Below are 27,387 nucleotides of genomic sequence, written 5' to 3'. Positions count from 1 at the left end.
TAACAGTTTTCTCCTCTCTGAATTAATAATAAACATGATCAATATTCTATGGAGTCTGAACACACAGTAAGCAGTGGAATAGAATCTGAAGCAAAATCTTCATCTTTTCATTACAGACATCAAGACACTTTCTGTGCAAGCTAAACAGTGAGAAGAAATCAGCTCTGTTAACTGAGGCAAATCATAATTACCCAATTAGATATGCTCCTTCTGTCAGTAAAAATTAGTTCTCTCTATCTGCTAAGCTCTGTGTACCTTGGCATAACTTTTATGACACATAAAAGGAGAAAGGAAGGACAAATGGACATACCCACTGAGAGGTTTGCAGGGATCCTTCCATATTAAAGCTCCTAAGAACACACAAGGACTGTCCCTGCAATGTCACAGGGCTGCACAGGCAGAGCTCTCTGAAGTGCCTCATTTACCTGGGCTGTGTTCAGGGCAAGGATTAATTCATTTACCACTGAATCAAGTCTGCTGGTGCACTTATAATTCTTAGTGTAAAACAACCTCACACATGTGAAGATTAAGCCAAGTCTTGCATGGGTCAGTTAGTATTTTTTCTTGATTTGTCTCCCTGGCTTAGAAAGATCTACTTACCCCAAACAAAATCCTACTTCTGCATCACATCCACTGCTCTGGACAGTAACATGGAAACCATGAAGAATCTAGAGTGGGACCCTTTCCACTTGCCCAGAGGAACTGAAGAGGCAATAAATGAGCCCTCCAGTGTTAAAACTGAAGGAGTTCCCCATCGCTCTCCTCTGTGCACACCAGCAGCTTTGTGTGGCAGCAAGAAGTGACACAACCCTTACCCTGGGGAAAGCTCTCTGTGCTCAGGGCTCCCTCAGCCTGCCTCCCTCCTCCTTCCTTGTCTCCAAGCCCTTTAACCCCTCACAGTATGTTCCTTTCTCCTAAGCCACTTAATAGCAAGGTGAGCAATAAAAGCATCTTCTAAAGTACCTAGGGCACCTCTATTCCACTGATTAAACATTTCTCTATTAACAGTACCTGAGCATGAGCTTGGAATTCCCTGACAGTGGTTAATTTATTACTCATCTAACAGACAGATGCCTGTGCTCTGTGATTCCCACAAGAACTCCAGTTTTTCTACCTTGAAGCACAAAGCTGCCCTAAACACAAGACCCAGAGGAAAATGTCTACAGAGGAGTAACTGAAGTTCCCCAAAATGATACTGCAGCATCAAAGCAGCTCAGCCTCATAAATGTCTCCTCAGAGCATCCCATGATCCATCACCTTTATTATCCACTCTAAAGAACATTCCTCTAAAAGCAGCAAAGCAATGTAATGTGCTTTTTGGGACAATCAGCCAAGCAAGAAACGTGTGTCATCTTTTATGTGAAAGATGATGGCTTATCATCATAATTCAGTTTGTTTCAGTAATAGCAATTAATAAAGCTCTTCATTTGCAGGTCTTGGTAGCCAAATGATGTTCCCCATTGCTGATAATGACAGCAAGGGAATGCTCTCTGGGATAATAGTCCATTTGTTACTAAATAATTTTTTGACCAATGAGTTAGGAAGCAGCACCACTGCAAGATGATTATCTACCATGAACAGGACTGCAAGATGATTATCCACCATAAACAGGAAAATTATCTAACCCAGCACTCCAGAGATCATGTGGTTTCCCCCATGATTAGATAAATTACATATTCCCCACAATTTTGCCAAGCACTACTTACTAGAAGCCTCTGTAGAGCCTGCATAGGGAGGTGATGAGAGGCTTCTTCTGAAAACATGCTCAGAGTTTTCTGTACCAGAAATCCTCAACATGTCTGAAATTTAAAAACAAATGTTGTAAACACAAGGTATCCCCTAATAAAGCAAGTTTCACTAAAAATAACAACCTCTAACTACCCACTATTAAAGGCTGACTTAAAGATTCTGAAATGCAGATATTAAATATAAAATTTATTATTAAATTAATTTTTTTTCTGGTTTTAATGATTTTTTTTCCATCTGCAGAGGCAAAATTCAACTCCATCTATTTTCTTGGCTTTACCTTCAGTACTGAGTCTTTAGGCTGAAAAAACACATATCCAGCAATTCTTCTGCTGGTGTCTAGAGTGCTGAATTTTCCCAACTCCCTCTCTGCATTCAAAATGAGGAGTCACTTATTTTTCCTCTTTCCTTCATCCCTCAATATCATTAACAACACAGTAATATTTCTCCATTGAAGCTAAGAACTATCCAAAGGCTTCAAACCTGAAACAAATCTAAGACAATCCTTAACTACTCTGATAAAATAAAAATCCTCTGATCAATAGCAGTGATACCAACAGTGGATCAAATGCAGTGAAAGGACACAGGGGAATGGCCTCAAGCTGAAGAAGGGCAAGGTTAGACTGGATTTGGGGAGGAAACTCTTTACTGTTAAGGGCAGTGAGGCCCTGGCACAGGGTGCCCAGAGCAGCTGTGGCTGCCCCTGGATCCCTGGCAGTGCCCAAGGTCAGGCTGGACAGGGCTGGGAGCAGCCTGGGACAGTGGGAGGTGTCCCTGCCATGGCAGGGGTGGCACTGGATGAGCTTTAAGGTGCTTTCCAACCCAAACCAGTGTGGGGTTCCATGCTAGGACTGCCAGGGGATGACCAGGCTGTGAGCAGGCCCCAGGGGACACCACAGGCTGGGATTCTGTGAGAAGTACAAAAATTAAAGAAGATCCCAGAGGACAGCTCCTCCATGTTTCCAGAAGCATTACCCATTTCCAAGGCCTCCCCAGACTTTTCAAACTTCTCTCCACGTTCCTCCTCCAGGGCACTGGGTGTTTGTCTCTTGCCCGCCTTGCCGGCGCTGCCTCCCGCGGTGACGCTGCTCACGGAGATCAGAGGGGAGCCCTGATTCTGCTGGGAGCAGAGGGGACAGACAAACATCAACCACCCCCCGACACGTGTTCCACACCCTGGAGCCTGCACAGACCCCCAGGAACCACTCAGGTTGTGCTCATCAGCCCCAGATCTCCAAGGGTGGCTTGCCCTGGGATCTGCAGCTCCCTCAGTGCACCCCAGCAGGGCCTGGGGACTCCCAGCTTGACACTCTGAGCATTCCCTGTCCTTGTGCCACCACGGGTGCAGCATCTTCCCCACTGCCCCAGGCAGAGGTGACATCATCAGCAAACATCAGAAGTGCTGGAGCACACACAGCAGAGCACACTCATCACCATGGAATGATGCACTTGGGAAGTTTCAGCCTCCCCACCAATTCCCCAGGCATCAGTGTAGGCTGGGTTTTATGGGCTGGTTATACAAGTGCCTCAGTCCTCAAGCACTGTCATTATGAAATTAATATGTAGCATTTGCTTTATGACTTTGTGGAAGAAGGAAAACCTCTGTGTGCCCTGCCAGGAGAGCAGAGGGCCTGCCTCCCAGACTTACACAGCTGAAGAGCTCTGTGGTCAGCCCCAGGTAGTTGTGCAAGGCCAGGAATGTCACCCTCTGCAGCCTCACCATGATGATCTGCAAGCAGGGAACAAAGAAGCAACAGCCATGGATTCAGCATTCTCCCACACTCATTCTGGCATTTAGACACAATCATGCACCAGGGTACCTGAAAGCATTCTATAAAATACAGACTGTACCCTAAGCTGAAATTCCTTTTTAGCAGCTGATAAATTGAGACAGAGACAGATTCAAATGATTTACCAATGACTTCACAATCATTTGATGGCACAAGAATCCAAAGTCTTACTCCCAAACACCAAATGCTTTTTGTTTCCTATAAACATCAATAGTAAAAGTGCCTTGAAATAGAAGTATTTGTGCCCAATTTTCCTTTTCATTAAATTATTCCAGCTCTCCCCATAGAGAACCTGTCCCACTGCCCCACAGCCACTCAAAGCTAACACTGGGATCAGTGGCACCTTCCTCTGCCCTGCCAGCTAATTCCCACTCCTGAGCCACCCCCCTCTTTATTAGCTCGCACAGAGGAAATTAATTTGGTGTTAATGATCTGTTCTCCTTCAACCAGCAGCATGAAGAGGTTCGTGTGTTGCTCATAAATCACCCAGAGACCAGAACAGTTTGCAAGGACAAACAGATTCAGAAGTGATGGCAAAGCAGAAGGACAGCCCAGAGTGACTCGTGGGGTCACCTTGTGGCTGCTACACCTATGGGACAAGGCACCACCCCTGGAAATCCTTAACCTGATCCCTGCACCACCTCCCACCTGCAGGAGATGCTCCCTGGAGAGCTGTCTGAGCCCCTGCAAAACAGCAGAGGGGGAACACAACTGACACAAAGCACAGCTCTTCCCTCAGGTGCTGACAGAGGCTTTGAAAATGAAAATTCATGTCATTCTGAATTTTGTGACTCTTCCAAAGCATCAGCCCTCACCAAACAGCTCCTGAGGGTCCAGCAGTGCTGTTTCAGGACATGGGACAGTCTGTTCTTGACTCTCAGCCATTCTGGAGCCCTCCTGGTGCACCCCAAGCTGCAGAGCCCACACCAGCACTTTTCTGCTCCCCAAGGACCAACAGACACACACCGCAGGTCTGGCTGACTGATGAAGGTGCCACAGGCAGAAACTCAATTAATGGAGATACACAGATACATAATTTATGTTTTCCTGTTTGGGATAATGCTGGATTATTAAGTCTAGGGCTCAACAGCCAGGAGAACAGCAGAACAAGCCCAAATCTTGGTAAGATGTGCTGAGCAGTTCTGTACCTACCAAAGGATGGATGATGAGCTTGCTGAGCCTCTAAATATCCTCCTGTAACCGAGAAATGAGAGTGGTTCCCCTTCCCCCTGAGCTCCACCTACCTGCACCACTCTCACAAGGGTTTCAGGGTATTTCTGGAACACATCCTGGAAGGCACTGGCTGGAAGCCTCAGTATTGTGGACGGAGAGGCTGCTCGGGCCGAGACGGTTTTATAGGGAGCAGGGTGACCCTAAGAAAAAGTTCCAGAGACAGGGGGTTAATCCATGCATGATCCAATCCAATTCCTCCCAAATTCCTGCTTTGCTGCTGTGTCTGACAGACACTCCTGACCACAAAGAGCCTTGAGCTGGTGCTCCAGGACCACAGGGGTGTCATGAGGGTGAATTCACACCTGCATCAGAGACAGGGCAGGGAAACAAGAGCTCCAGGGAGCTGGATCAGGTGAGGGAAGTGCCAGGCTCTCAGCTCTGACACAGCTGTACTACACAGCCTCTGAAATCCCAGCTAGTCAAGGCTGCAGAGAAAAGAGGGCTTGTTGATTTTATTATCTGTGCTGACAACCGAGTTCTTTGCTGCACAAACAGCCCCAGACTCACACGACCAGTGAAAAACACAACAAAATTGTACAGCAATTACAGACATAATGGAGGAAGACAAAAGACAGGCAGATTTCTTGTGTTTCAAGATACATACACTTTTTTTTTCATATATATATATTTATATATATATATATACACTTTAAATATTCCATGTGACAAATCCATACAGCTTCACTTTACTGGAGACAAAGTGGGTCTAGACCATCCTGCTCAAAGAACAGATGGAGAACTAACAAACAAATGAAAAGTGGGTAGAATGCAGAGATTTTTTTCACACTGGAAGGCAAGCCTCTGGGTTTGGATTTTCCCCCTTAAACAAGAACAGATTTTAACAAATATCTACTGCCAAACACTTGGATAAAAAGACAGACAATACCCCTTTCACCCACTTAATAAATGCTGGAAACAAGATTCTAACTCATAAATTAATTTACTAACCCATCAAGTATTGATTTACACAGTATTGATAAGATAAAAAGAGCCTTTTTGCAGCACAGAACAGAGCAGGGGAAGAAATGGAGTTTCTATTTTAACAGCACCTCACAGCTCCAGCAGCTTTTTCCCCTCCACAGCAACACAAGGCACCTTTTTCCCAACACTGACACACAAATGTTAAATGCTGATTACAAACCAAACTGCCTGCAAGACTTGCAGAGCATCACACAACACAACACAAGCATTCTGAAGGAATTCCTGCCTAAAGAACCCAGCAAAACCAAACCAGAGACTTTCTCTAATGACTCTGGAAAATAAAGCTGCAGCTCTGTCTGCCTGCTGGTCTGGAAGGCACCATGAAGCAGATTCTAAAATTAAATTAAATTAATTGGAACCAATTTCTTAATTACACCAACTTCAGCTGACCTTTTTATAAAATCTGGGGATGATATTAATAGCCTTGATTTTCAAGTTCCTAAGGGACCTGAAATTTTAAACATCTCTTTGACCTACAGTGCAAAGCTCCCAGTGTCCTCAGTTTTCCCAAGTTTCTTTTAATTAAGTAAAGAAATTAACGAATAACATTTCTGTGCTTTGGCTGTACCCAAAAATAAATGCAGCAAGCCTCTTTTACAGGCCAGTTTGAAGCCTGGCTTTACATAAAGAATTAATTTAGATGTCTTGTACTTACATGTGAAAGAAAATGCATGCAGTCTGCATTTGACATCAGCTATATTTTCTATCAATCTCTACAGCAAAAATATAGTAAAAAACCAAGGAAATTATGAAATCTTTAGTTGCTGGACAGTGATAAGTATCAAGTTTAATGGTGTTTCATGAGTTATTCCAAAGAGCAAACTCAGCCCTAGGTATCCCAGAACTCTGGACTCTAGTCTACCCAGTAAAGTGCTTGGTTTTTTTCTGGAAAGTGCTCAGTGCTGACAACCTTAGAAAAACAGCTTTAGGATAATAACAGATAACAATGCAGAAGCCTTTTTCTCTAGAGAACAGCCCATTCCTCTGAGTTTTCAGCATGTAATTTTGCCTCTCTGAAGTCCCTGCATGAGAGCAGCTCTTCTGAAAGGGCCAACACCATGGCTAATGGGGCTGGGGCATGCAAGAGCTGTCAGAGGAGTGTGAGGAGGAAATCTTCCATAATTGTCACTTCTCTCAGCTCTAATGTTATCAGCAGCACAGGGAGAATACCACGTTCAAATTATACTATTTTGCAATCACACACTGAGATGACAAGAACAGTTAAGTTATAATCAGTTATGAAACAGGGGTTTTTTTAACAGAGAACTTTTTGTTCTGAGGGCAGGTAACTATTTACTTCTGTCTCGTTCCAAGAGCTGAGGCATCACCTCCAAGCAGCAGCTGAACCCAGGTGACAGCTTATGGCCAAATCCAACCAAGCTTGGTCAAAAATCAGCTGCAAGAGACATGGATGCTTCACATTCTCCCACCTGCAGTGGTAGCTCCTTTTTGGACCCAAGAATCTGGGATGTTCTTCCCATTTCCATGGCTAGATTTTGTCTTCCTTCACTCCTTCCTGACATCCTCTACATCAGCACTGCTGCACCCAAAGCTCCTGCAGCCATCAATCACTTCTTTATAACCTCATCCATCTTGTCAGCCCTGCAGGCTCACCTTTATCCAAGTGTTTTCCCAGCTTCTTTTAATCCTGACTTTCATTTTCCCCCCCCTCAATCACTGCCATTTGATCAATATCCCTCACAGCCTCTTCTTTCTCCAACTTTCTTATTCCAACTATGCCACCAGGCCCCAGTTTTCCTAGGAGCATCTCCACACAGAGGACAAGAGAAGAGTGAACCCCAAATCTCCAGCAATCAGCATCACATCTCTGCTGGACCAGCTCACTCTGGATGAACATTGACTGTTCTGGGAAAAGCTCTGACTGCACACACAAGCTCTCAGCAAGAGTTCCTGAAAACAGAGACATCAACAAGGCTCAGCTCAGAGATTTCTTTGTATTTGAGGCAGTGTCAAGTCAAAGTCATTAACTGCACCTCAGAAATGTTCCAGAATACCAGGAAAGGGCCTGCAGATACTTGGATTCAAAAGCTTCCAGTTTCTCCTGAAAGTCTGGAGAAAGCAGCATCAACCTGTTCTTGGAATAAGGGGAGGCTCATGTCACAGCTGCTGTCTTTGTTTTCACTACTACTGAAGGGACTTTTCAGTTTAAAAGCTGAAAGATTCAATTAGAAAAGTACCTCTGGTGTGACCTTTCTTTTAGGTCCACCAACAAGATTTGCCACTTCTTGCAGCACCCTCAACCTTCTTGCACAATTCTCAACTACGTGAGGGACCAGCCTGATATCAGGTGCTGCAAAATAAGTGAAAAGAATCACAAATCCAGCTCAGACAACGAAATCCTCTCTGAATGCACCCTTTCTTCACAGCACAGCCATGTGTTTGGTGGTGCAGTGAAATCTAATTCACTTTATGGTATCTGCAGGGTGTTCTAACACTCACTCACTGTTTTGGGATGACACTGAGGGGTCTCCTCTATTTTGATCCAGTGCTACTTCCTCTCTCCTTGCCTATTTTCATGCTACTCCTCTACCTAAAGTCTGCAAGGAACATAAGGAAGAGGAAAAACAGCAATGAAACAAGCAGCTCACGAAGCTGAGCAGTGAGGAACAAAAGAGTTGTAAAAATAAATGGGAACAAGTTTAACAAAAAATATTTCAAGGTTTTTTCATTACAGATTCTTCTGCAGACTGCTAACTCTGTTCAGCACACTTTCAATCATTTCTATTTTTTTTACTTACCAGTGGTATAACTAAGGAGAACGAGAAAAAAATTACAGAATGAGAATTAAAAAATTAAAAAAACCAACAGGATAAAAAATGAATGGCAACTTTTTTAGAAAACAAAGCCAAAAAGCACTGCTACACAAGGATTTATTTTCTTATATTCATTTTAAACAAGCAAGAACATGACTGGTATTCATGTTCCTGTATGACGGCCCTGCTCTTTAGAATATTGTCATGAAGAAAATTTAGTGGTGGAAATAACTAATATGGATTTACAAAGATATTATTATTTTGACAGCAAGAACCAGACTTAATACAGTCCAAATTATTCCCTTTCTACAGAGAAAACTGTGACCAAGCTCAGAAAATGTTATCACTGTTGATAGGTTTTATGGGAACTACAGACAGACATAATATAGATGTACAGATAATGTGGATATAGAGGTGTGTGCCTGCTTTTTCTATGTGACAAAGAGCACTTCAAAGAATCTTTTAACTCACAGAATTCACAGATTCACTGGGTTGGAAGAGACCTTCAAGATCGAGTCCAGCCCAGCCCCAACACCTCAACTCAACCCTGGCACCCAGTGCCACATCCAGGCTTTGTTAAACACACCCAGGGATGGGGACTGCACCACCTCCCTGGGCAGCCATGCCAGAACTTTATCACCTTTCTGTGAAAAACTTCTTCCTAGTATCAAACCTCAATTTCCTGTGGTGCAGCTTGAGGCTGTGTGCTCTGGTTGTGTCAGTGCTGCTGCAGACAGAGCCCAGCCCCAGCTGAGCACAGGCACCTTTCAGGAGCTGTGCAGAGTGATGAGGGCAGCCCTGAGTCTCCTTTTCTCCAGGCTGAGCACCCCCAGCTCCCTCAGTGGCCCCTCTCAGGGTTTGTGTTCCCAGCCCCTCTCCAGCCTCGCTGCCTCCTCTGGATGCTCTCGAGTGTCCCAAGGTGTAGCAGGCACAAGGCCTGCAAGGCCCTGGAGAACAGAGGCCTGAGCTAGGAAATACCAAAGTCAGCATGACTAAGGATTTTAGAAGCCCCTCTCTTCCGCCTTCGGACCCTGTTATCTCTCTGTAGACTCATAGGCCACTTTTTCCCCTGACCCTTACTATTGGACAGTTTTCAATCCCCCTGTAAGGTATAAAAACCCCTCACTCTGCCCGGTTCGGCAGAGGAGAGCTGTCCCTGGACCCTTCGCGGAGACCCCAATAAAGAACCCTGCGGAATCCACACAGCGCTGCTCTCTCTCTCTCTGCGTCTGCTGCGGCTATACCCAGGGTGACGGCCCCAGGCATGCTAAAAGAGCTGAAATCACTAAAGAGCTGAGCTGCAAATCACTATAGCTGCCTGGGCTGCCTGAACCCCCGCTGGGCGATCCTGGACCCTCCGTGAGCTATCCTGGACAACCGGCCTCCCCGCTGGGCTTCTGCCCCTGGGGGCCATAGCTGGCGCCCCGAACAGAGCCGACGCCCGAACAGCGGGGGGCCCCTGAGCCGACATCTGAACCGCCGTGATAGCCTGGCCGCGGAACTGAATGCCGGACCTGGCATTTCAGAGGAGCAGCATTTCCTCGTGAAATTGTCACTGCCTCCGCTCGCCAGAGATCCTGGAAGGAGAAGCTCTCCGTTTTAGAAGGACTCTTCTGGACAGGACGTCAGCCGACCCGCAACAACGACACCTGGGCACGCGAGTGTCCGCGGAGGCTGACGAGCAGACGACCCCCAGCAGAACTTTGACCCACAACAGGCTGAAAAGTGTAAGTTTAACACAGCCTTTCTTGCGCGCAAAAATATTTTTCCTTGGGTCCTTTTTTTTTGGGTTTTTTCTTTTTTTTCTCTTTTTTCTGCTGGTGGGAACTGAAAAATGGGATCAAAGCTTAGTAAACGATCCCAGAACGAGAGAGATTTATATTCCCTAATCCTAGAAATCCTATCTTCTAACAACTTTTCTTTTTCTAAAGGTAACCTTTCAAAAACTAACCTGAAACGTTTTATAAAATGGATTCTCTGCCACTTCCCAGATACTAATACACAGACTATTACCTTAGACTCCTTTTGGGATACAATTGGGACCACGATATATAAGTTTCAAACTAACCAAGACTTTTCTGTAACTCGGTTTTTACCTATGTTCCACGCTATAACTAAAGCTGTAGAAAAAACTAACAAAAAGATTTTAGCCTCAGGGCTAACTTCTGTCGAACGAAACGAAAAGTTCTTATCTCACTTAACAGAAGCGCCTATTTCAAATGCTAATGGAGGAGATAACACCCCCTCCACCCTGGAATCCAGCACTCCGCTGGGTCCTAGGGTCCCGCCATCTGCGCCGCAACCACCCGACCCCAGGGCGCCCACGGCCCCTGCCCACCCCCTCCTCCCCCCCGCCTTCCCCTCGGGAGCCACATCCTGCGCGCCTCCTTGCTCTGCGTTATCTCCGAGAGCATCTGCGCCAGTTCCCGCCGGGACTGACCCAAACCCCACCCCTCCCCCTGCTCCCCCCGACCCTGCTGGGGCCCCCCCCATCCCCTTTGCCGTCCCTCCTCTCCCTGCCGCGCCCGCCCCCACTCCCTCCGCCGCCCTCGCCCCCCCCGCTACCATCGCGTCTTTCCCGGCCCCCGGCATCATCCCTGCTGCGGCAGGGGATCAGCCCCCCTGGGTACCCGCGCCCCCCCCCACCACCGTGCTTTTGCCTGCCGCCGGAATCGTGCCCGCCGCACCCTCCCTCAGTCCCGCCGCCTCCTACATCCACCACCTCCCCTGCCCCCATACCCTCACTGCGCAACCCCATACCCACGCTCCGCAGCCCCCGGTCGGGACCCCCCAGACTTCCCTCAGTTCTGCCCCCCCTCCCCACGCCCCCCAGTCCTGTGCATGCTGTATCACGCATTGCACGGCCACCCCGCCATGTGCCACGTGTAGCCACGTCCTGCCATGTGCTGCCTTATACCCTGCCCAGCCACAGGCACCTCTGCCAAATGCAGCTCCAGCCAGCCATAAGAAACATAAGGCAAGGCCTGATAGCTCTCACTTCTCGTCATCTGATGACAGCAGTAACAGCGATTCTGATTTGGAAATAGAATATGTTGATCCTTGGGCAAAAATAAAAATGGAAGCCACACAGGCAGGGGACTGGCAATTAGCTCAGAGAATTACTGCCTTTCCAGTAGAATATAAGAAGGGGAAAAAAGGAGGTGCCACTAATAGAAAGACATGGGAACCTATTACAAATAAAGAACTTGTGCAATTAAGAAATACAGCCACAGAACATGGTAGAAGTTCACATATTTTTAGAAATTTCCTAGAAGCTACGTTCTCAGCACATGTTCTGGTACCCCACGATATTAAAAATATTGCCCAGTGCCTCCTTTCTCCCGCCGAGTACATGCTTTGGGAAAGGCATTGGAAAAAGCAATTAAAAACATTATCAGATAACTATGCTGCAGATGCTGATAAGCCAAATTTTACACTCGAACAGCTGGCTGGTGAAGGGGATTTGCAGAAACCCTCTGACCAAGCTGATACTTTACCTAAGGCAACATTACAAGACGTGGCTATAGCAGCAAAAACCTCTTTATTTCTCACCCCAGATGACTCTACCCCTACCCACCATTTTTCTACTATCAAACAAGGAATAGATGAAAGCTTTATCAAATTTGTGGATAGAATTAAGGATGCTCTGGAAAAACAAATAGAGAGCACAGAGGCAAGAAAAGAACTGTTGTGTAAACTTGCCATGAGTAATGCAAATGAAAAATGTAAAACAATTCTGAGGGCCTTACCCTTGGACACAGAGCCTACCATAGAGCAAATGCTGGAAAGCTGCACACGCCACCTGTCCACTGAAGACACAGTGGCCCAAGCAGTTACTAAGGGTGTTGCAGAAGGAGTTTCTAGTGCATATGCAGTAATAGCTTCTAAAGACCAGGTCCGCTGCTACCACTGCGGAGATTTTGGACATTTTATAAAGGACTGTCCAGAGAGGTCACCTCCCAGGTACCCTCGCAATTTCCACCAAAGGCCCCAAAACCAGCAGTACTATCAGCAGCGTCCGGGAAACTTCCATCGGAGCGTGGTGGGGCCCCACGCAAGGACACCAAATCAAAGGCCATCCAGACCCAGTCACGCACCGTCCCAGGAGATTCCAGACCACATGAGGAGGATCCAACACACGGAGCAATACCAAAGGGAACGCGCCGTCAGCTGGTAACTGCACTGTCCATTGACTTTAAAAATGACAATGTTTATCGTGTTCCCACAGGCAAACGTGGGCCAAAAGGAGGTCCTTCTAACATCCTAATTCTAGGTGATTCTCTCCATACCCCAAAGGAAATATTTGTTGTTCCAGAAGTACAAACAGTGCACCCGGGACAAGAAATCTTTGTCCAGGTGTACTGCACAGACTTACCATATTTTCTTCCAAAGGGTACCTCATTTGCACAGGCCTTTCTACTCCCTAAGAATCACAGGGAACAGCTTCCTCTCAACCCCACAGCAATGTGGATACAAGTTGTGGGACCGAGTAAGCCTGTCATCGAGTGCGGTCTTACCTGCAGAGGAGAGAAGTTCCACCTACCAGGGATGCTGGATACCGGTGCAGACGTGACCATCATCGCCCGCTCAGAATGGCCAGCTCACTGGGAGCTACAACCTGTGGCAGGCATGATCACAGGGATCGGTGGAGCTACAGTTTCCATGCGGAGCAAGAACAACATCCTCGTCGAAGGGCCTGAAGGCAAGTTGGCTACCATCCGCCCGTTTGTGGTAAGGGCCCCCATCACCTTGTATGGACGGGACATTTTATGTCAGTGGGGAGCCTCCCTACGTATTCCCAGTCCGGATTTCTAATTGGGGCCACTGAGGAGCGCGCACTGCCAGACACTCCTCGTCTCACCTGGAAATGCCATGACCCGATCTGGATCGAGCAGTGGCCCCTCTCTAAAGTCAAACTGCGCGCACTACACGCCCTTGTGGATGAACAGCTCGCCAAAGGCCACATCGTAGAGACCACCAGCCCTTGGAATTCTCCAGTCTTCGTACTACAAAAGCCTGGGACGGACAGGTGGAGGCTCCTCCACGATCTTCGCAAAATCAACGAGGTCATCGAGGACATGGGTCCCCTTCAGCCTGGCCTGCCCTCACCATCGATGCTGCCTAGAGACTGGACCCTTGCTATCATTGATATTAAAGACTGTTTCTTCAGCATCCCGCTGCATCCCCAGGACGCTCCACGGTTTGCCTTCTCCGTTCCCTCTCTTAACAGAGAGGCTCCACTCAAGAGATATCACTGGTGTTTTCTTCCACAAGGACTAAGATGCAATCCCAGTATATGCCAGTGGTATGTTGCTCACATCCTGTCTCCTGTTCGGAACCTATTCCCAAATGCGATCATCCATCACTATATGGACGATATCCTGGTCTGTGCACCAGAAAAAACGTACTTGGACAAAGCAGTTAAAAAGACTATTGAAACCATAGAAAAGGCAGGATTTGAGATCCGTGAGGACAAAATACAGTACACCAACCCATGGACTTACCTTGGACTCCAGATCCGGGAACGGACCATCGTACCCCAGCAGCTCGCCATCCGAGACGACCCAAAAACCCTGAGAGACTTACACAGTCTGTGCGGATCCATCAACTGGGTACGTCCACTGCTAGGAATTACAACAGAGGACCTCGCTCCACTGTTCAGCCTTCTTCGGGGCAAGGAGAATCTGGACTCTCCATGCACTCTAACACCAGAGGCCCGAGATGCCATCACCAAGGTCCAGGAAGCCCTGTCTTCACGCAAAGCCCATCGTTTCGAGCCCAGCCTGCCTTTCCAGTTCGTCATTCTGGGAAAAGCACCTAGGTTCTATGGACTGATTTTCCAATGGGACACTCAACTTCGAGACCCTTTACTAATCCTGGAGTGGATCTTTACAAATAACCAACCCACAAAGACCATTACCACCTTCCAAGAAATTATGGCACATTTAATAAAAAAGGCTAGAACTCGCCTCCGTTCCCTTGCAGGGTGTGAGTTCACATGCATTTATTTGCCAATGACCACTGGGGATCTGGAACATTTGCTCCAGACCAATGAGAGTCTCCAGTATGCCTTAGACAGCTATACAGGCCAAATTTCAGTGCATATCCCAAAACATAAGCTTTTTAATCGTGACGTGACATTTCATCTGACTCCAAAATTAGTCCAAAGTAGGACACCTCTCAAAGCTCTAACCGTCTTTACAGATGGCTCAGGGTCATCCCACAAGTCGGTAATGACATGGAGGGACCCTAAGACCCAAAATTGGGAATCTGACATAAAAATAGTGGAGGGATCTCCACAGATTGCAGAGTTAGCAGCTGTTGTCAGAGCCTTTGAGAAATTCAAAGACGAACCTTTTAATCTGGTCACAGATTCAGCTTATGTTGCTGGCATAGCTATGAGAGCAGAACATGCTCTTCTCAAAGAGGTTTCCAATCCAAAGTTATACCAATTGATTTCTACATTAACACGCTTAATTTCCCACAGAAAACAACCTTACTATATAATGCATGTGAGGTCACACACTGACCTCCCAGGTTTCATTGCAGAAGGGAACAGGAAAGCAGACACCTTAGCCATGGCAATAGAGACTGCTAATGTCCCTAACATCTTTGCCCAGGCAAAGTTGTCACACTCATTTTTTCATCAAAATGTGCCTGCCCTTATCAGAATGTTCAAGCTCTCAAAAGATCAGGCAAAAGCCATTGTTGCCACATGCCCGAACTGTCAAAACTACCAGATACCATCTGTGGGGACGGGAGTCAATCCCCGAGGTTTAAACAGCTGCCAGCTGTGGCAGACAGATGTAACCCACTTTGCACCTTTTGGAAGGTCAAAGTACGTGCATGTATCGGTTGATACGTTCTCAGGAGCAGTATTTGCATCAACACATACAGGAGAAACTGCGCAGCACACCATAAAACATTTTCTCCTCGCATTTGCAACCCTGGGAGTACCAAAGGAGATCAAAACAGACAATGGACCTGCCTATACCTCTCATAAGTTGAAAGAGTTCTTCAGTGAGTGGGGAATACAACACAAGACAGGTATACCTGCAAACCCCACAGGACAATCCATCGTGGAAAGGACACATCAAACTCTCAAAAGAGTCCTCAATCAGCAACAGAGAGGAACAAAAATCACTTCTCCAGTTGAAAGACTTTGCAAGGCTCTCTATGTCATCAACTTCCTGAACTGTACAACCTCAGAGCCTGATCCACCCATACTTCGCCACTTTGCAAATACCACCCAAGCAAAGCTCACAGAGAAACCACCTGTGCTGGTGAAGGACCCAGAAACACATAAAGTCTCTGGACCTTTCGATCTCATCACGTGGGGAAGAGGATACGCGTGTGTTCTGCTACCATCTGGTCCAAGATGGTACCCAGGGAAAAACATAAAACCATACCTAGGCACTGCAAATACCACTTCCACAAGCAGTGACAAGAATCCTCCTGAGTCAAACACGAGACCTCCTCAAAACCAGACCAGCTCGGCCTGGAGACGAAGACGTCGCCAAACATCCACAGGTGGAGGAGACGACTGTCCCATCACACAGCAGCAGACAAACCAGAAAGCTGAACAACATTCTGTGGCATCAAGCCCTAGGCCAGGCACAGCCTGAACACAAACTGTTCTCTGAATTAGATGTTATTACCCTTTTTACCCTAAAAAACCCTATTATCCCTTTTATCTACCCCTACCAAAAGCCTCTAACTTTTACCCACTCCCCCACCCTTAGCACCATAGAAAAAAACAAAAACAAAAAACAGTAAAAAACTAAAAATAAAGGGGGGAGGTGGGAGGAACAGAGGAAAGGAACAAGAAAGGAACCCTAACCCTCCCCTCCTACCATAAAAATAACAAATTTTGCTTATATTCCTTATCAGAAGCCCCATTCCTGCCCAAAGATGAAAAATATCTCCGTTGGCGCTGTCCTCACTGCTGCCTGGATGTTCCTCACCGTGCCATGTGCCGTCGGTTGGATCGGCCCACAGCCGAGCCATAATGTCTGGGTAACCTTAGCAAGAACATTAAAACAGGATAACATGTGCTTATCCATGGGGAGCGTTGATAACCCACTTTCCACATGTCTAGTAGGAATTCCTTTTGTAGCCGATGATTGGCCCGCCTATAATTCAGAGCTTCTCCGCACCACAGGTAAGAGACCCCACCAGGTAGAAACTTGGGACCAGTGGACAAAAATACTGCCCAATGCTCTTGAGGAACCTCAAGAATTGGATCTATTGGGATCCTCTAAGGCCACATTCTGTGTCAAATTTTACTTTAGACGTCCAAAGAATAACAAAGCCTACAACCCTCACGATTGGTGTAATTACACTGCTCGTGTGATCTCTGTGTCCTCTCTCCATCCCAAAGTCCTACCCAAGGGAACGTTTCTCATCTGTGGTGACAGAGTATGGGCTGGAATCCCCTCACGACTCCAGGGAGGTCCCTGTACCCTAGGAAAACTTTCCACCCTTACTCCAAATATCACCTTGTTGCACAATTGGAAAAAAGAGAGCGAGTTAAAACGCCACAAAAGGTCCTACACAGCATTTGATGAAAATTGCGATCCCAAATTATACGATTGGAACAAACCTAAAAAGATAGCGGTCTCTATATTCCTACCATGGGTAGCTGCAGCTAAGGCCCTGGGTGACATAAATCACCTTGGGTGCTGGCTCAGTAAGCAAGCTAACGCTACTTCTGCTGCCCTGAGCGATCTCTTAAAGGAAGAAGAAACCACAAGACACGCCTCACTCCAAAATCGAGCAGCGATTGACTTCCTGCTGCTTGCCCACGGACATGGCTGCGAGGACTTCGAAGGGATGTGCTGCTTCAATCTCTCTTCACGCTCGGAATCCATCCACGCCAACATCCAGAAACTGAAGGGACTTGTGAAGGACTTAAAAGTAGAACAGACCCCAGACTGGGTCAATGACCTCTTCGGTCAATGGGGATTAACGGGATGGGCTGCATCTTTGGTTAAGGGAATCTTGTGGATTTTTCTTGTAATTGTCATCGTGTTACTTATGTTCTCATGCCTTGTCCATTGTTTTAAAAGAACCATAGGGAACGCCTTTTTTCTAAATACAGAAAGTGGAGTTGTAGCAGGCACAAGGCCTGCAAGGCCCTGGAGAACAGAGGCCTGAGCTAGGAAATACCAAAGTCAGCATGACTAAGGATTTTAGAAGCCCCTCTCTTCCGCCTTCGGACCCTGTTATCTCTCTGTAGACTCATAGGCCACTTTTTCCCCTGACCCTTACTATTGGACAGTTTTCAATCCCCCTGTAAGGTATAAAAACCCCTCACTCTGCCCGGTTCGGCAGAGGAGAGCTGTCCCTGGACCCTTCGCGGAGACCCCAATAAAGAACCCTGCGGAATCCACACAGCGCTGCTCTCTCTCTCTCTGCGTCTGCTGCGGCTATACCCAGGGTGACGGCCCCAGGCATGCTAAAAGAGCTGAAATCACTAAAGAGCTGAGCTGCAAATCACTATAGCTGCCTGGGCTGCCTGAACCCCCGCTGGGCGATCCTGGACCCTCCGTGAGCTATCCTGGACAACCGGCCTCCCCGCTGGGCTTCTGCCCCTGGGGGCCATACCAAGGTCCTTCCCAAACTGAGGGACAGAGCTGGACACAGCACTCCAGGTGTGCCCTCAGCAGTGCCAAGCACAGGGGCAGAGTGACACCATTCCTGATCCAGGCCAGGATGCCACTGGCCTTCTTGGCCACCAGGGCACACTGCTGGCTCATGTTCAGTCCCTGTTGACCAACACCCCCAGGTCCCTTTGTGCCTGGGCACTGTCCAGCCACACCATCACCAGCCTCCAGCACTGCAGGGGGTTATTGTGGCCAAAATGCAGGACTGCCACTTGGAGTTACTAAACTTCATCCTGTTGGACTCTGCCCATCCCTCCAACCATTCCAGGTCTCCCTGCAGAGCCCTCCTACCCTCAGTGTCACCCTGCTCCCAGCTCAGTGTCACCTGCAGATTTACCAATGAAAGACTCAATCCCCTCATCCATGTCCTCAATAAAAACACGGAGCAGAGCTGGCCCCAGCTCTGAGGGACACCCCCGGTGACTGGCTGCCAGCTGGATGCAGCAGTGCTCCCCACCACTCTCTGGGCTGGCCATCCAGCTCCTCACACACAGAGCAATGGCAGCTTTTGATGAACAGCAACAGCCAAGCATGGCAGAAACATGGCACAAGGTAAACGTGAACACCTTATTGACTAGATTTATCTTCATCCTCTCAAATCCCATCCTACCAAAACCCTTCAGAAAAACACCTTCAGGGTTTGGGTATTATTAAAGATGTTGAATTCAACACCTTCCATTTAGGCATTCCTAAAATGGTTTCAGCAAAACCATCAACCATCCAACTGAAACAAAATCCACCAATTTTGCACTGAATAGGATCAGCATTCAGCTCATCCTGGCCCCTGCCAAAGAGCACAGCCCTCAACTGGCCACCAGCACCACTGATGTTACAAAACGAAATAAATCCATCAACTGGTTTCACAGTATAATCACAGTACTAACAACTGTCAGATTTATATTCATTAGACTAAATAAAAACAAATTCATTAAGCAACCCATCAAACATGTAAAAGCCCGCACTGCTGGGCCCCAGCCTGGTCCTGTTCCTGCCTGAGCTGAGATTTGAGCAAATCAAACTGTAATCTCAGTTTTCCAGACACAAAGGGATCACTCAGATCCTCCTGCCCATCAGAAGCAGCCAGTCAAGCACACATTCCACAAGCACCCTCCACACCACAAAGCTCAGCTTACACCTGCAAAGGCCTGGGAAGAGGAGAATGATCAGAAAAGCCATTTTGCATTGTGATTCTTCCCTAGGAATGCCCAGGCTCAGTGGGAGCCAGCAGGGATGAGCCCCTCCCAGAACTCACCGTGATGACATCCAGGATGCTCAGCAGGCTGTGCACGCTGTCTCCTGCCAGCACCTCCTTCACCACCACCTCTGTTCCATCCTGCAAGCACACACACAGCATTACTGCAGCCTCACAGCTGCATTTTGGCCAACTTGGAGCATTTCAGAAATCTCAGGTGGTTATTTTCTCTCTGCTCTGATGGAAATGTGCTAATTCCAACCACAGGGTTTTAAACCAGCTTTCTGAAAGTGATAAATCAAAAGAAACTATGAGCCAGTTTTTTCCAGGGATGTTGTGATCTGCTTGTCTTTGCTATTTAACACCAACAAAACACAGCTTCCTTCATCCAGAGGCACAATGAGCTCCCTTTACTGAGGGGTTACCTGTCCAGAGGTTGTAAGAAACAGGAGCAGCAAAATGTAAAAATACACAGAAATCAGCAAATTTTATATCATTTCCAAACACAGGCCCACTAAACTTTCAGCCACTAGAAAACTGCTCATATTCAAAAGTTAAACTCAAAGTTCAGTCAGGAAGAAAGTAAAAATTAAAAATTTAACTCGGCAGAAAGGATCACAAGGACTGGTGCTCAACATTTTGAGACTCATATGGAAAACAAACCAACATCTTTATTCCCATCAGATTCACCCAAAAGTGAATCTGACTCTTTCACCTCCCAGACAAACCCACTGACTCCTGCTGGACTGTTCTGAGGTGAGCTTGGTCTCTCTCCTGCTCTCTGTGCCCAAATCCTTTCTGTAATGACCTTTCCAAAGGTGAATGTTTCCAAGCCCACCTTGCACCCTGTCTTCCCTCAAAAACTTCTGCATCTCCTGTGTGAGGATAATTCCAGCTGCCTCATCAGTTTTGTGTTCTGCTTTCTCATCTGAGACACAAGGGACTGCTGCAAACCTTGATCTTTACAAATACCACAGCCCCAAAGAGCTGGGATTAATCCCTCCTAAACCACTGTGATTCACATGTCTAAGTTTAATCAATGCTTAATGATTCATGCCAGCCTATCTGCTGTGCCAACAGATTTCTCTCAGGAAGTGCAGAGCTGTGGGTTCTTGTTGGAACCCTGGCTGCTGAGAATTTTAGACTTTCTGTACTGACAGGCACTGACCCCCAAGAGAACACTACATTTGACCTGAGGCCATGGAGAAGGCTTCCAAAATGGAATGACAGAGCTGGGATTAAGGGTGGGTAGTTTGAATAGAAGTGTCTAATATCACAGGGTGGAAAACTTAGAGTTTAAGGGTTTAGAATACAGTGATATATTCATATACATAAAGCAAGATGGAGGTTTTAGGGTGGAAGCTGATCCTTCTCCTTCACCTTCTTCTCCATGGGTTTGGGTGGTTTTGTGTAATTGGTTAAAAAAATTGCACATTGCACATTGCAGAGCACAGATGATTGGTTATTGGTTTAAAAGTAAAAATAATTTAGGTGTCATTTCTTAATTGGACAGTTTATCCTTAAAAGGCCCTGTAGGGAGCAAGAGAGATACATCTCCATTTTTACCTTGTTAAAGTACTGCAGAATTCACAGCTTGTGAGGCTGTAACATAGCTAAGAACTAATAAACCCCTGAGTCTGAAGAGGTTCTTACACTTTCCTGGATGCACACTTCCAGCTTTCCATCCTGCACCACGTAGATGCTGTCGTCCAGCTGCCCGGGACGGAAGATGTACTCGCCCTCGTGCAGCTGCACAAAGAACATGTGCTTGCACAGCTCCAGGAACAGGGGCTTCTCAAAGTGCCCCAGGACCCTGCAGCAAAGAAAATGCAAAGGGAAAACCTGAAATTGCCACAGCCTTTGGAAAATCCTTCCTAAATTAGCAAAGCCCAGCTGCGAGGAGCAGAGGAAGCCCAGAGGAGCAGCTGCAGGAAGGAGCCTCAAAGAGCTCCCCAAAAAAAGGTGCAAGAGCAGCAAGAAACACAGAACTGTAAATGCTGGGGCTCCTTTGGAGGAGCCTTCCAAGGAATGCAGGCTCAGAAGGAATTACAGCCAAACTTCCTTCAGCAAACACCAGCATGGCCTGTGGTGGGGAATAAATATAAAAACCCGCCTGATACACACACTCTGTGAGAAAAGTTACCCCAGGAACTTCCCCTTTCAGGGCAGCTGCCCTGTCCATGAAGCAGGACACAGGAGAAATACTGAAAAGAGGAAAAAGCTCCTGTCATCTGCATGTAATTGCAAGTTTGGAATATTCCATCTCCTGCTGGTAAAATGCATCTGGACTCCAGTCAGTCACTGCCAGGCAGAGAGAAATATGGGTTTCACACGTGATCACTCTGTACAGAGCTCCAACAGCTCACATTTATCAGGATCAATCCATCAAATCCTACTGCAACATCAATTAGTCATAGGAGACCATAATTCCACAGCAGCAAGTTCAGATGACTGAAATAGCATTTTTATTTGAGAATGACTGACCTTCAGGACTACATTATATCACAACTGGGAGGAAAAATGAACATCCACAAGCAAAACCAAAATTACAGATTGGAAGATCTCCTCTTTGCTGTGTCAGCAACTTAACCCCTTGCTGAAGGGGCACAAAGACCATCCCTTCTTCTTAGTCTGACAAAAAGCTCTGGGGATTAAGCTGACTTTGATTTATTTGCAACCTTTTCAGGCAGAGAGGTAAAATATCCTACAGCCCAAGGAGCTGTCAATATGGTATCCAATTAACATTTACCAATTATGATGGTTTTCTACATAAAAAAAATTTGCCTGATACAGCCTAAACAGAAGCTTTAAGGTGCACTAAACCTGTTCATGTTAGAAAACCTTTATTAGCACTACTCTCAAACTGAGGCAACTAAACTACTTCCTTTTTCTCCCTCCATCTCTCTTTTGTTTTTACTTTTAAAACAAACTCAGCTATTTTCTTAACGTTTCTAGAAAATTCAAAGCCGTTCATTTTGTCCTTATGCTCAGATGAATTTCAGTCAACTCCCTCAGGATTCTGACCATGCAGTTGTAAAATCTGAGATTTGACACAAACTGTCAAATATTTACATCACTTGAACATCCATCAAAAGCAAACTCTAAATTTCTCTTTCCATTTAACATTACCTGACATTTTTAAGCATGTAGAGGACTTCTGATGGCAAGTGGGAATTCTTGACATCAAATTCAGTCAGATCTGCCTCTAGCAAAGAAGGAGGAGGCTCTTTCCTCTGCAGAGTTGGACATTCCTTCTTAATACGCAGAATCCTACAAAGGAAAAAGGAGGTTCAGGATGATCCCTCATTTGTACTAATGTAAAATATTAAATTTGTACTGATAAGAAACTTTAAATAAGCATACAGTAAATACTAAAATTCACCATCCCAAGTTACACATTACCAATTAGCTAAAACATTCCACCCTCTTGCCTTTCCTCACCAAAACCATCCCAGTCCAGCAAACCTCCCAGCTGATCCACAGCTGACAGGACTGGGAAAAACCAACAGCTGCAGAAAAGGGCTCTGCTAGGGATAAGTTCCACATCACAAACAGAAAGCCCAAACCAGCCCCCGTGACACGAATCTTCCCATTCCCAAAGTCCCAAGTACCTTTTAGCCAGAGATAAAACCTTTGCCCGTTTCCGCATCCGTTGGCGAGGGACGGTGTTCCCAACCAGAGAGTTGGGAAGAGTTGTAACCTAGGGGGAAATAATGGACACAAAACCAGTCACAAAACCCCAAAACCAAAAAAAGTAACCCACTAATTCCAGCCCTGCTGATGCACCAACACATCTACAAGCCATTAGAGTGAGAGCAGAGTGAAGAGCCCCTGTAAGACCTTGGAGGACAGGAATACCTACTTCAGGATCACTTCCTTTCTATAAAGCAAGTACAGTATATTTTGATTTTATCAATCAACTACTACAGTGCTAATGGAGGATTCCTAGCTGTGGTTCTCATTCAGGAACATTCAGCATCAGGAAGAAGAGTAAGGCACTGATCTCTGCTCTGGGACAGGGACAGGAGCCAGGGCACGGCTGGGGCTGGGCCAGGGCAGCTCAGGCTGGAGCTGAGGGCAAGGCTCTTCCCCCAGAGGGTGCTGGCACTGCCCAGGCTCCCCAGGGAATGGGCACGGCCCCGAGGCTGCCAGAGCTCCAGGAGCCTTTGGCCAGCGCTGCCAGGGATGCCCAGGGTGGGGTTGGTGGGGGGTCTGGGCAGGGACAGGGCTGGGCTGGGTGATCCTGGTGGTCCCTTCCCCAAGAGGATATTACAGGATTCTGTCTGGCTGTGATGGTGACAAACCAAGGCTCTTCCTTGCATTTCCTAGTTCCCAGGTGCCACCCTCTGGAGAAACACCACAACTGCTACACCAAGCAAGCCCCCCATTAAGTATTTTTAAAACATTCCCAGTTTTCCATTTGTTACCCTAAGAGTTGACTTTCTGTAAGAAGTTTCTCTCACAAAAGGAATCTTTAATTACTTTGGAGGGATTTTTTTAAGGTAAAATCTTGGTATGTTATAAAAAACCCAGGAAGTGCAACCCACAGCAGTTTGGGTGTAATGTTCTCTGCCTTACTCAGGAAGAAAAGCAAAAAGTAAGGTCTAAAACTCAAACAAAAAACTACCTGAAATTATTTTACCATGTGGAATTCTAAGTGTTCTTTACTTATGTGAATTACCTATACACAACTTGGTTTAAAATTATTCAAATTATGAAGTTGCACATGAAAATCATCAAGAATATTAAAATTATGACGTTGCACACACAAAATTTCCTCTCATTTAAGACTTTGTTGGCCAAGTTCTACTTAAGCGTTGACCTGCCATAAAAGATTCAGGGAGTAACCACCTCCTCCACAATGAACCAGCTCCAGAACTGAATATTAAACCCACCAGTGTCTAATTAAGACAAAATGTTTTAATTCACCTCAGTGAAGTGTGGGAGGCAGAGGCTGGGGCAGTTCACAGGAGGAAGTGTTCCTCCACACAGGGTGACTAAGGATGGTTACTTCCCTGTACCTTATTTTTCTACAGATGTTGGTTTGCAGGGAATGCACACCTGGACCTGGCAGCACAGGGAACAGCCAGGACCCTGTGAAAACAGGGAGGCCGTGGCACAGGGTGCCCAGAGCAGCTGTGGCTGCCCCTAGATCCTTGGCAGTGCCCAAGGCCAGGCTGGACAGGGCTGGGAGCAGCCTGGGACAGTGGGAGGTGTCCCTGTCCCTATCAGGGGGTGGAATGGGATAAACTTCAAGGTTCTTGCCAACCCAAACTAGTCTGGGATTCAGGGATAGTTAAACACTCATTAACTCCCTACAGGAGTTAGATACTCATTGATTTATTGCTACCCTCATTGACTGCAAATATTTTTCAAGGAGGAAAGGTCTGGCCAGAACGAGAAGCTGCTGCTGCTCCATCAGCAATGCAGTCAGTCCTGCAGGAGCTCTGAAACATCCACAACATCCCAGTGAAATTTATGGGTTGAAGGCCCTGGGCCAGGCTCAGCCAGTAAAGTGTTGCAAACTTGACACCTCTCCACTTCACACTGGATTTCACCAGGTGCCCTCACCTTCCTCATGATCTTCCTCCCGTAGAACATCACTTTGTCCCTCTTGCGAAACCTGTACTGAGGCACGTGGGGCTGAAGTTGTTCTGAAACAGAAGCACCACATCAGAAACCACCTGCAGCAGCTGAGAGCACCTGAGCACAGCCTGGGGACTTTGCTGCCTCCAGAACAGCTCCCGTGGGCAGGGTTTGCAACCTCAGCCACCCTGGCATCCCTCATTCCCAGCTCTGGCCAAGGCAGGCCCAGGCAGGGCTGCCTTGAGGCTCCACCTCAGCCCAGAGGAGATAAAGGGCTCTCTGGACAGACTGAAGGGTTGGGTGGTTTTCATCTCCTCAAGGAAACCTCGAATTCAATCATTTCTCCATCTGTGACAGTGAAACCACAGTAGGGTTGAATTCATCTGCAGAATTCACAGCTGCTCCTGGGGCTGACACTGCTCACACCCCAAAGAAATAAAACCTCCAGGTCCTGCATGTGACACTTCTGGGCTCACACCTGGGCAAGGGAGCCAGCACAAGTTCTCCACCTTTAAAGCTGCTGTCCTGCAAGAACCACAGCTCTGCAGCAAACAACTACCACAGAAAATTACAAAAAGACCCAAGATTGGTGGAAAAACTGATTTTAAAACTTACATGGTTATCAGGTACTTACTAGACTGTCTCACTCTTCTGTACACAACAAACACAACAACTGCTATAAGCAACAGTGCAACTGCAGCTCCAATTGCAATTCCAGTCAGCTGGGAGGGGAATTTAGGGAGAGAGAAGTTAATCATTTTCAACTTCAGGAGTTACTACATACATTTTGAAGGGCTGAAGAACACTCAGCTCAGTGAGATGTGTAAAAGTCAACCACAATCATAAATACTTAACTTATAATTCAAATACCATATATTCAAGAAGTTTAAACTGCACCAGTGACCAGTCCTATGATCACACAGAAAATATTCCATGTTTTTCTTCCCAAATATCTGGGAGCTGATCAACTCAATGCACAGGGGGTGTATGAGGGCATGGAGGGACAGGACAAGGGGGAATGGCCTTAAGACGAAGGAGGGCAGGGTCAGATGGGATATTGGGAAATCCTTCCCTGTGAGGGTGGGCAGGCCCTGGCACAGGGTGCCCAGAGCAGCTGTGGCTGCCCCTGGATCCCTGGCAGTGCCCAAGGCCAGGCTGGACAGGGCCTGGAGCCACCTGGAATAGTGGAAGGTGTTCCTGCCCACGGCAGGGGGTGGAACTGGGTGGGCTTTAGGGTCCCTTTCAGCCCAAACCAGCCTGGGATTCTAAATAACAGAAATTAATTCCTGCCTCATGCACAGTGACAGCAAAGAAACAAACACTCAGAGTCTGGCAGTGGCTTAGCAGAGCTCAGGAGGAGCTGCTCTGGATGCACCCCCAGCCCTTAGCCAGCTGACTGCAGCTCTACTTTACCATGGTGGTCTGGATCCTGTCCTCCACAAACTGCAGGATGGGGGTCCCACCTCTTGGGAACACAGCCTGGCACCAAAAGGAAGGTGAAATTAGTTTCCCACAGCTGGAAAAAAGTCCCCATAAAAAACATCTCAATCAACTTGATTGTGTTTTTCTTTGACTTATAACCCACTTTGCAAACAGAAACATTCAGAGGAAAGGGATCAGTAGGGGAGTTTTGTGTTGCTGTCAGTTCAGTGCATTCCTAAACAGGCCTAAACCAGGGTCAAATAGATGAACACTTTTTAAAATCATCCTATGTTATTCAGAGCAACAAGGATGAGAATGGAATGCAAAGGACTTTAGGAGACTGAGAAAACAAGTCACAACCCAGCATATTAAAGTCAAATAAAGAGCAGATGCACATGGGCAGAAGCCCTGAGCTCAGGTGTGCTGTCCTGGGACCTGTGTCCATCAGTGTCACTCAGGAATAAAACCTGGCACCTGAAACAGTCTCACGAATGCCAACCCAGAACTTGAGAGAAAGGGGGAAAAGGAAAAACAGTTATTAGGAACAAGTGAAATCAATGTGAGTACAAGGACAAATACATCCCCCTCTAAGTCCTGAACCTTAAAAGCACTTGAATTAAGCACTACACACAGCTCAGGTCCCATTCCTGCCCCTGGCTCCAGATCTGGATGACAGCTGAACTCAGCTTTGCCACCAAGAGAAAAATGAAAGGCAAACCAAGTCACCAAACTGGTCTCTCTAATGGAATTAATTCCAGTTTTGCAGCACAAAGGAAACTCCTGCCAGACCAGTCACCTCACACAGATCCCTGTGCTCACTTTACCTTCTCAGGTCACTTTAGCACTTTAACGTTAATCTTCCCAACATGAGTCAAAGTAACTCTGTCACTATTGTTATCAGACTATTACTCATGGGATTCCAGTGAAAAGTCACAAGATTTTGAAAAAAATAAAAAGCTGAAGATGTGTCAGCAGCAGGTAGAACACCTGGTGACACA

At 46.8% G+C, this 27,387-nt stretch overlaps 1 protein-coding gene and 1 long non-coding RNA gene across 3 annotated transcripts in view; one reads left to right on the top strand and one right to left on the bottom strand.

Moving 5' to 3' along the window:
• PNPLA7 (patatin like phospholipase domain containing 7) overlaps positions 1-27,387 on the bottom strand; it is a 137,894-nt gene that overhangs the window by 108,274 nt on the left and 2,233 nt on the right. The window contains exons 3-13 of one of the 2 annotated variants that reach the window (XM_064394089.1): positions 26,381-26,446; positions 25,602-25,689; positions 24,953-25,035; positions 22,993-23,081; positions 22,511-22,651; positions 21,035-21,194; positions 19,442-19,522; positions 4,781-4,909; positions 3,395-3,475; positions 2,722-2,866; positions 1,707-1,799 (exon numbers count right to left, since the gene is read on the bottom strand). In XM_064394089.1, coding sequence (XP_064250159.1) covers positions 1,707-1,799; positions 2,722-2,866; positions 3,395-3,475; positions 4,781-4,909; positions 19,442-19,522; positions 21,035-21,194; positions 22,511-22,651; positions 22,993-23,081; positions 24,953-25,035; positions 25,602-25,689; positions 26,381-26,446 — 1,156 coding nt within the window. The remainder of the gene's footprint in view (positions 1-1,706; positions 1,800-2,721; positions 2,867-3,394; positions 3,476-4,780; positions 4,910-19,441; positions 19,523-21,034; positions 21,195-22,510; positions 22,652-22,992; positions 23,082-24,952; positions 25,036-25,601; positions 25,690-26,380; positions 26,447-27,387) is intronic. The other variant, XM_064394090.1, reaches the window with a different exon arrangement.
• LOC135283367 (uncharacterized) lies at positions 3,175-3,609 on the top strand. Its single transcript, XR_010349164.1, has 2 exons — positions 3,175-3,237; positions 3,338-3,609. It is a non-coding gene; the product is annotated as an uncharacterized LOC135283367 (long non-coding RNA).

Source organism: Passer domesticus, chromosome 18 (genome assembly GCF_036417665.1).
Source record: "Passer domesticus isolate bPasDom1 chromosome 18, bPasDom1.hap1, whole genome shotgun sequence".
In the NCBI taxonomy this organism is placed as follows: domain Eukaryota; kingdom Metazoa; phylum Chordata; class Aves; order Passeriformes; family Passeridae; genus Passer; species Passer domesticus.
The sequence above is the reverse complement of the archived record's forward strand: the minus strand, read 5'-3'. Positions and strand labels throughout refer to the sequence as shown.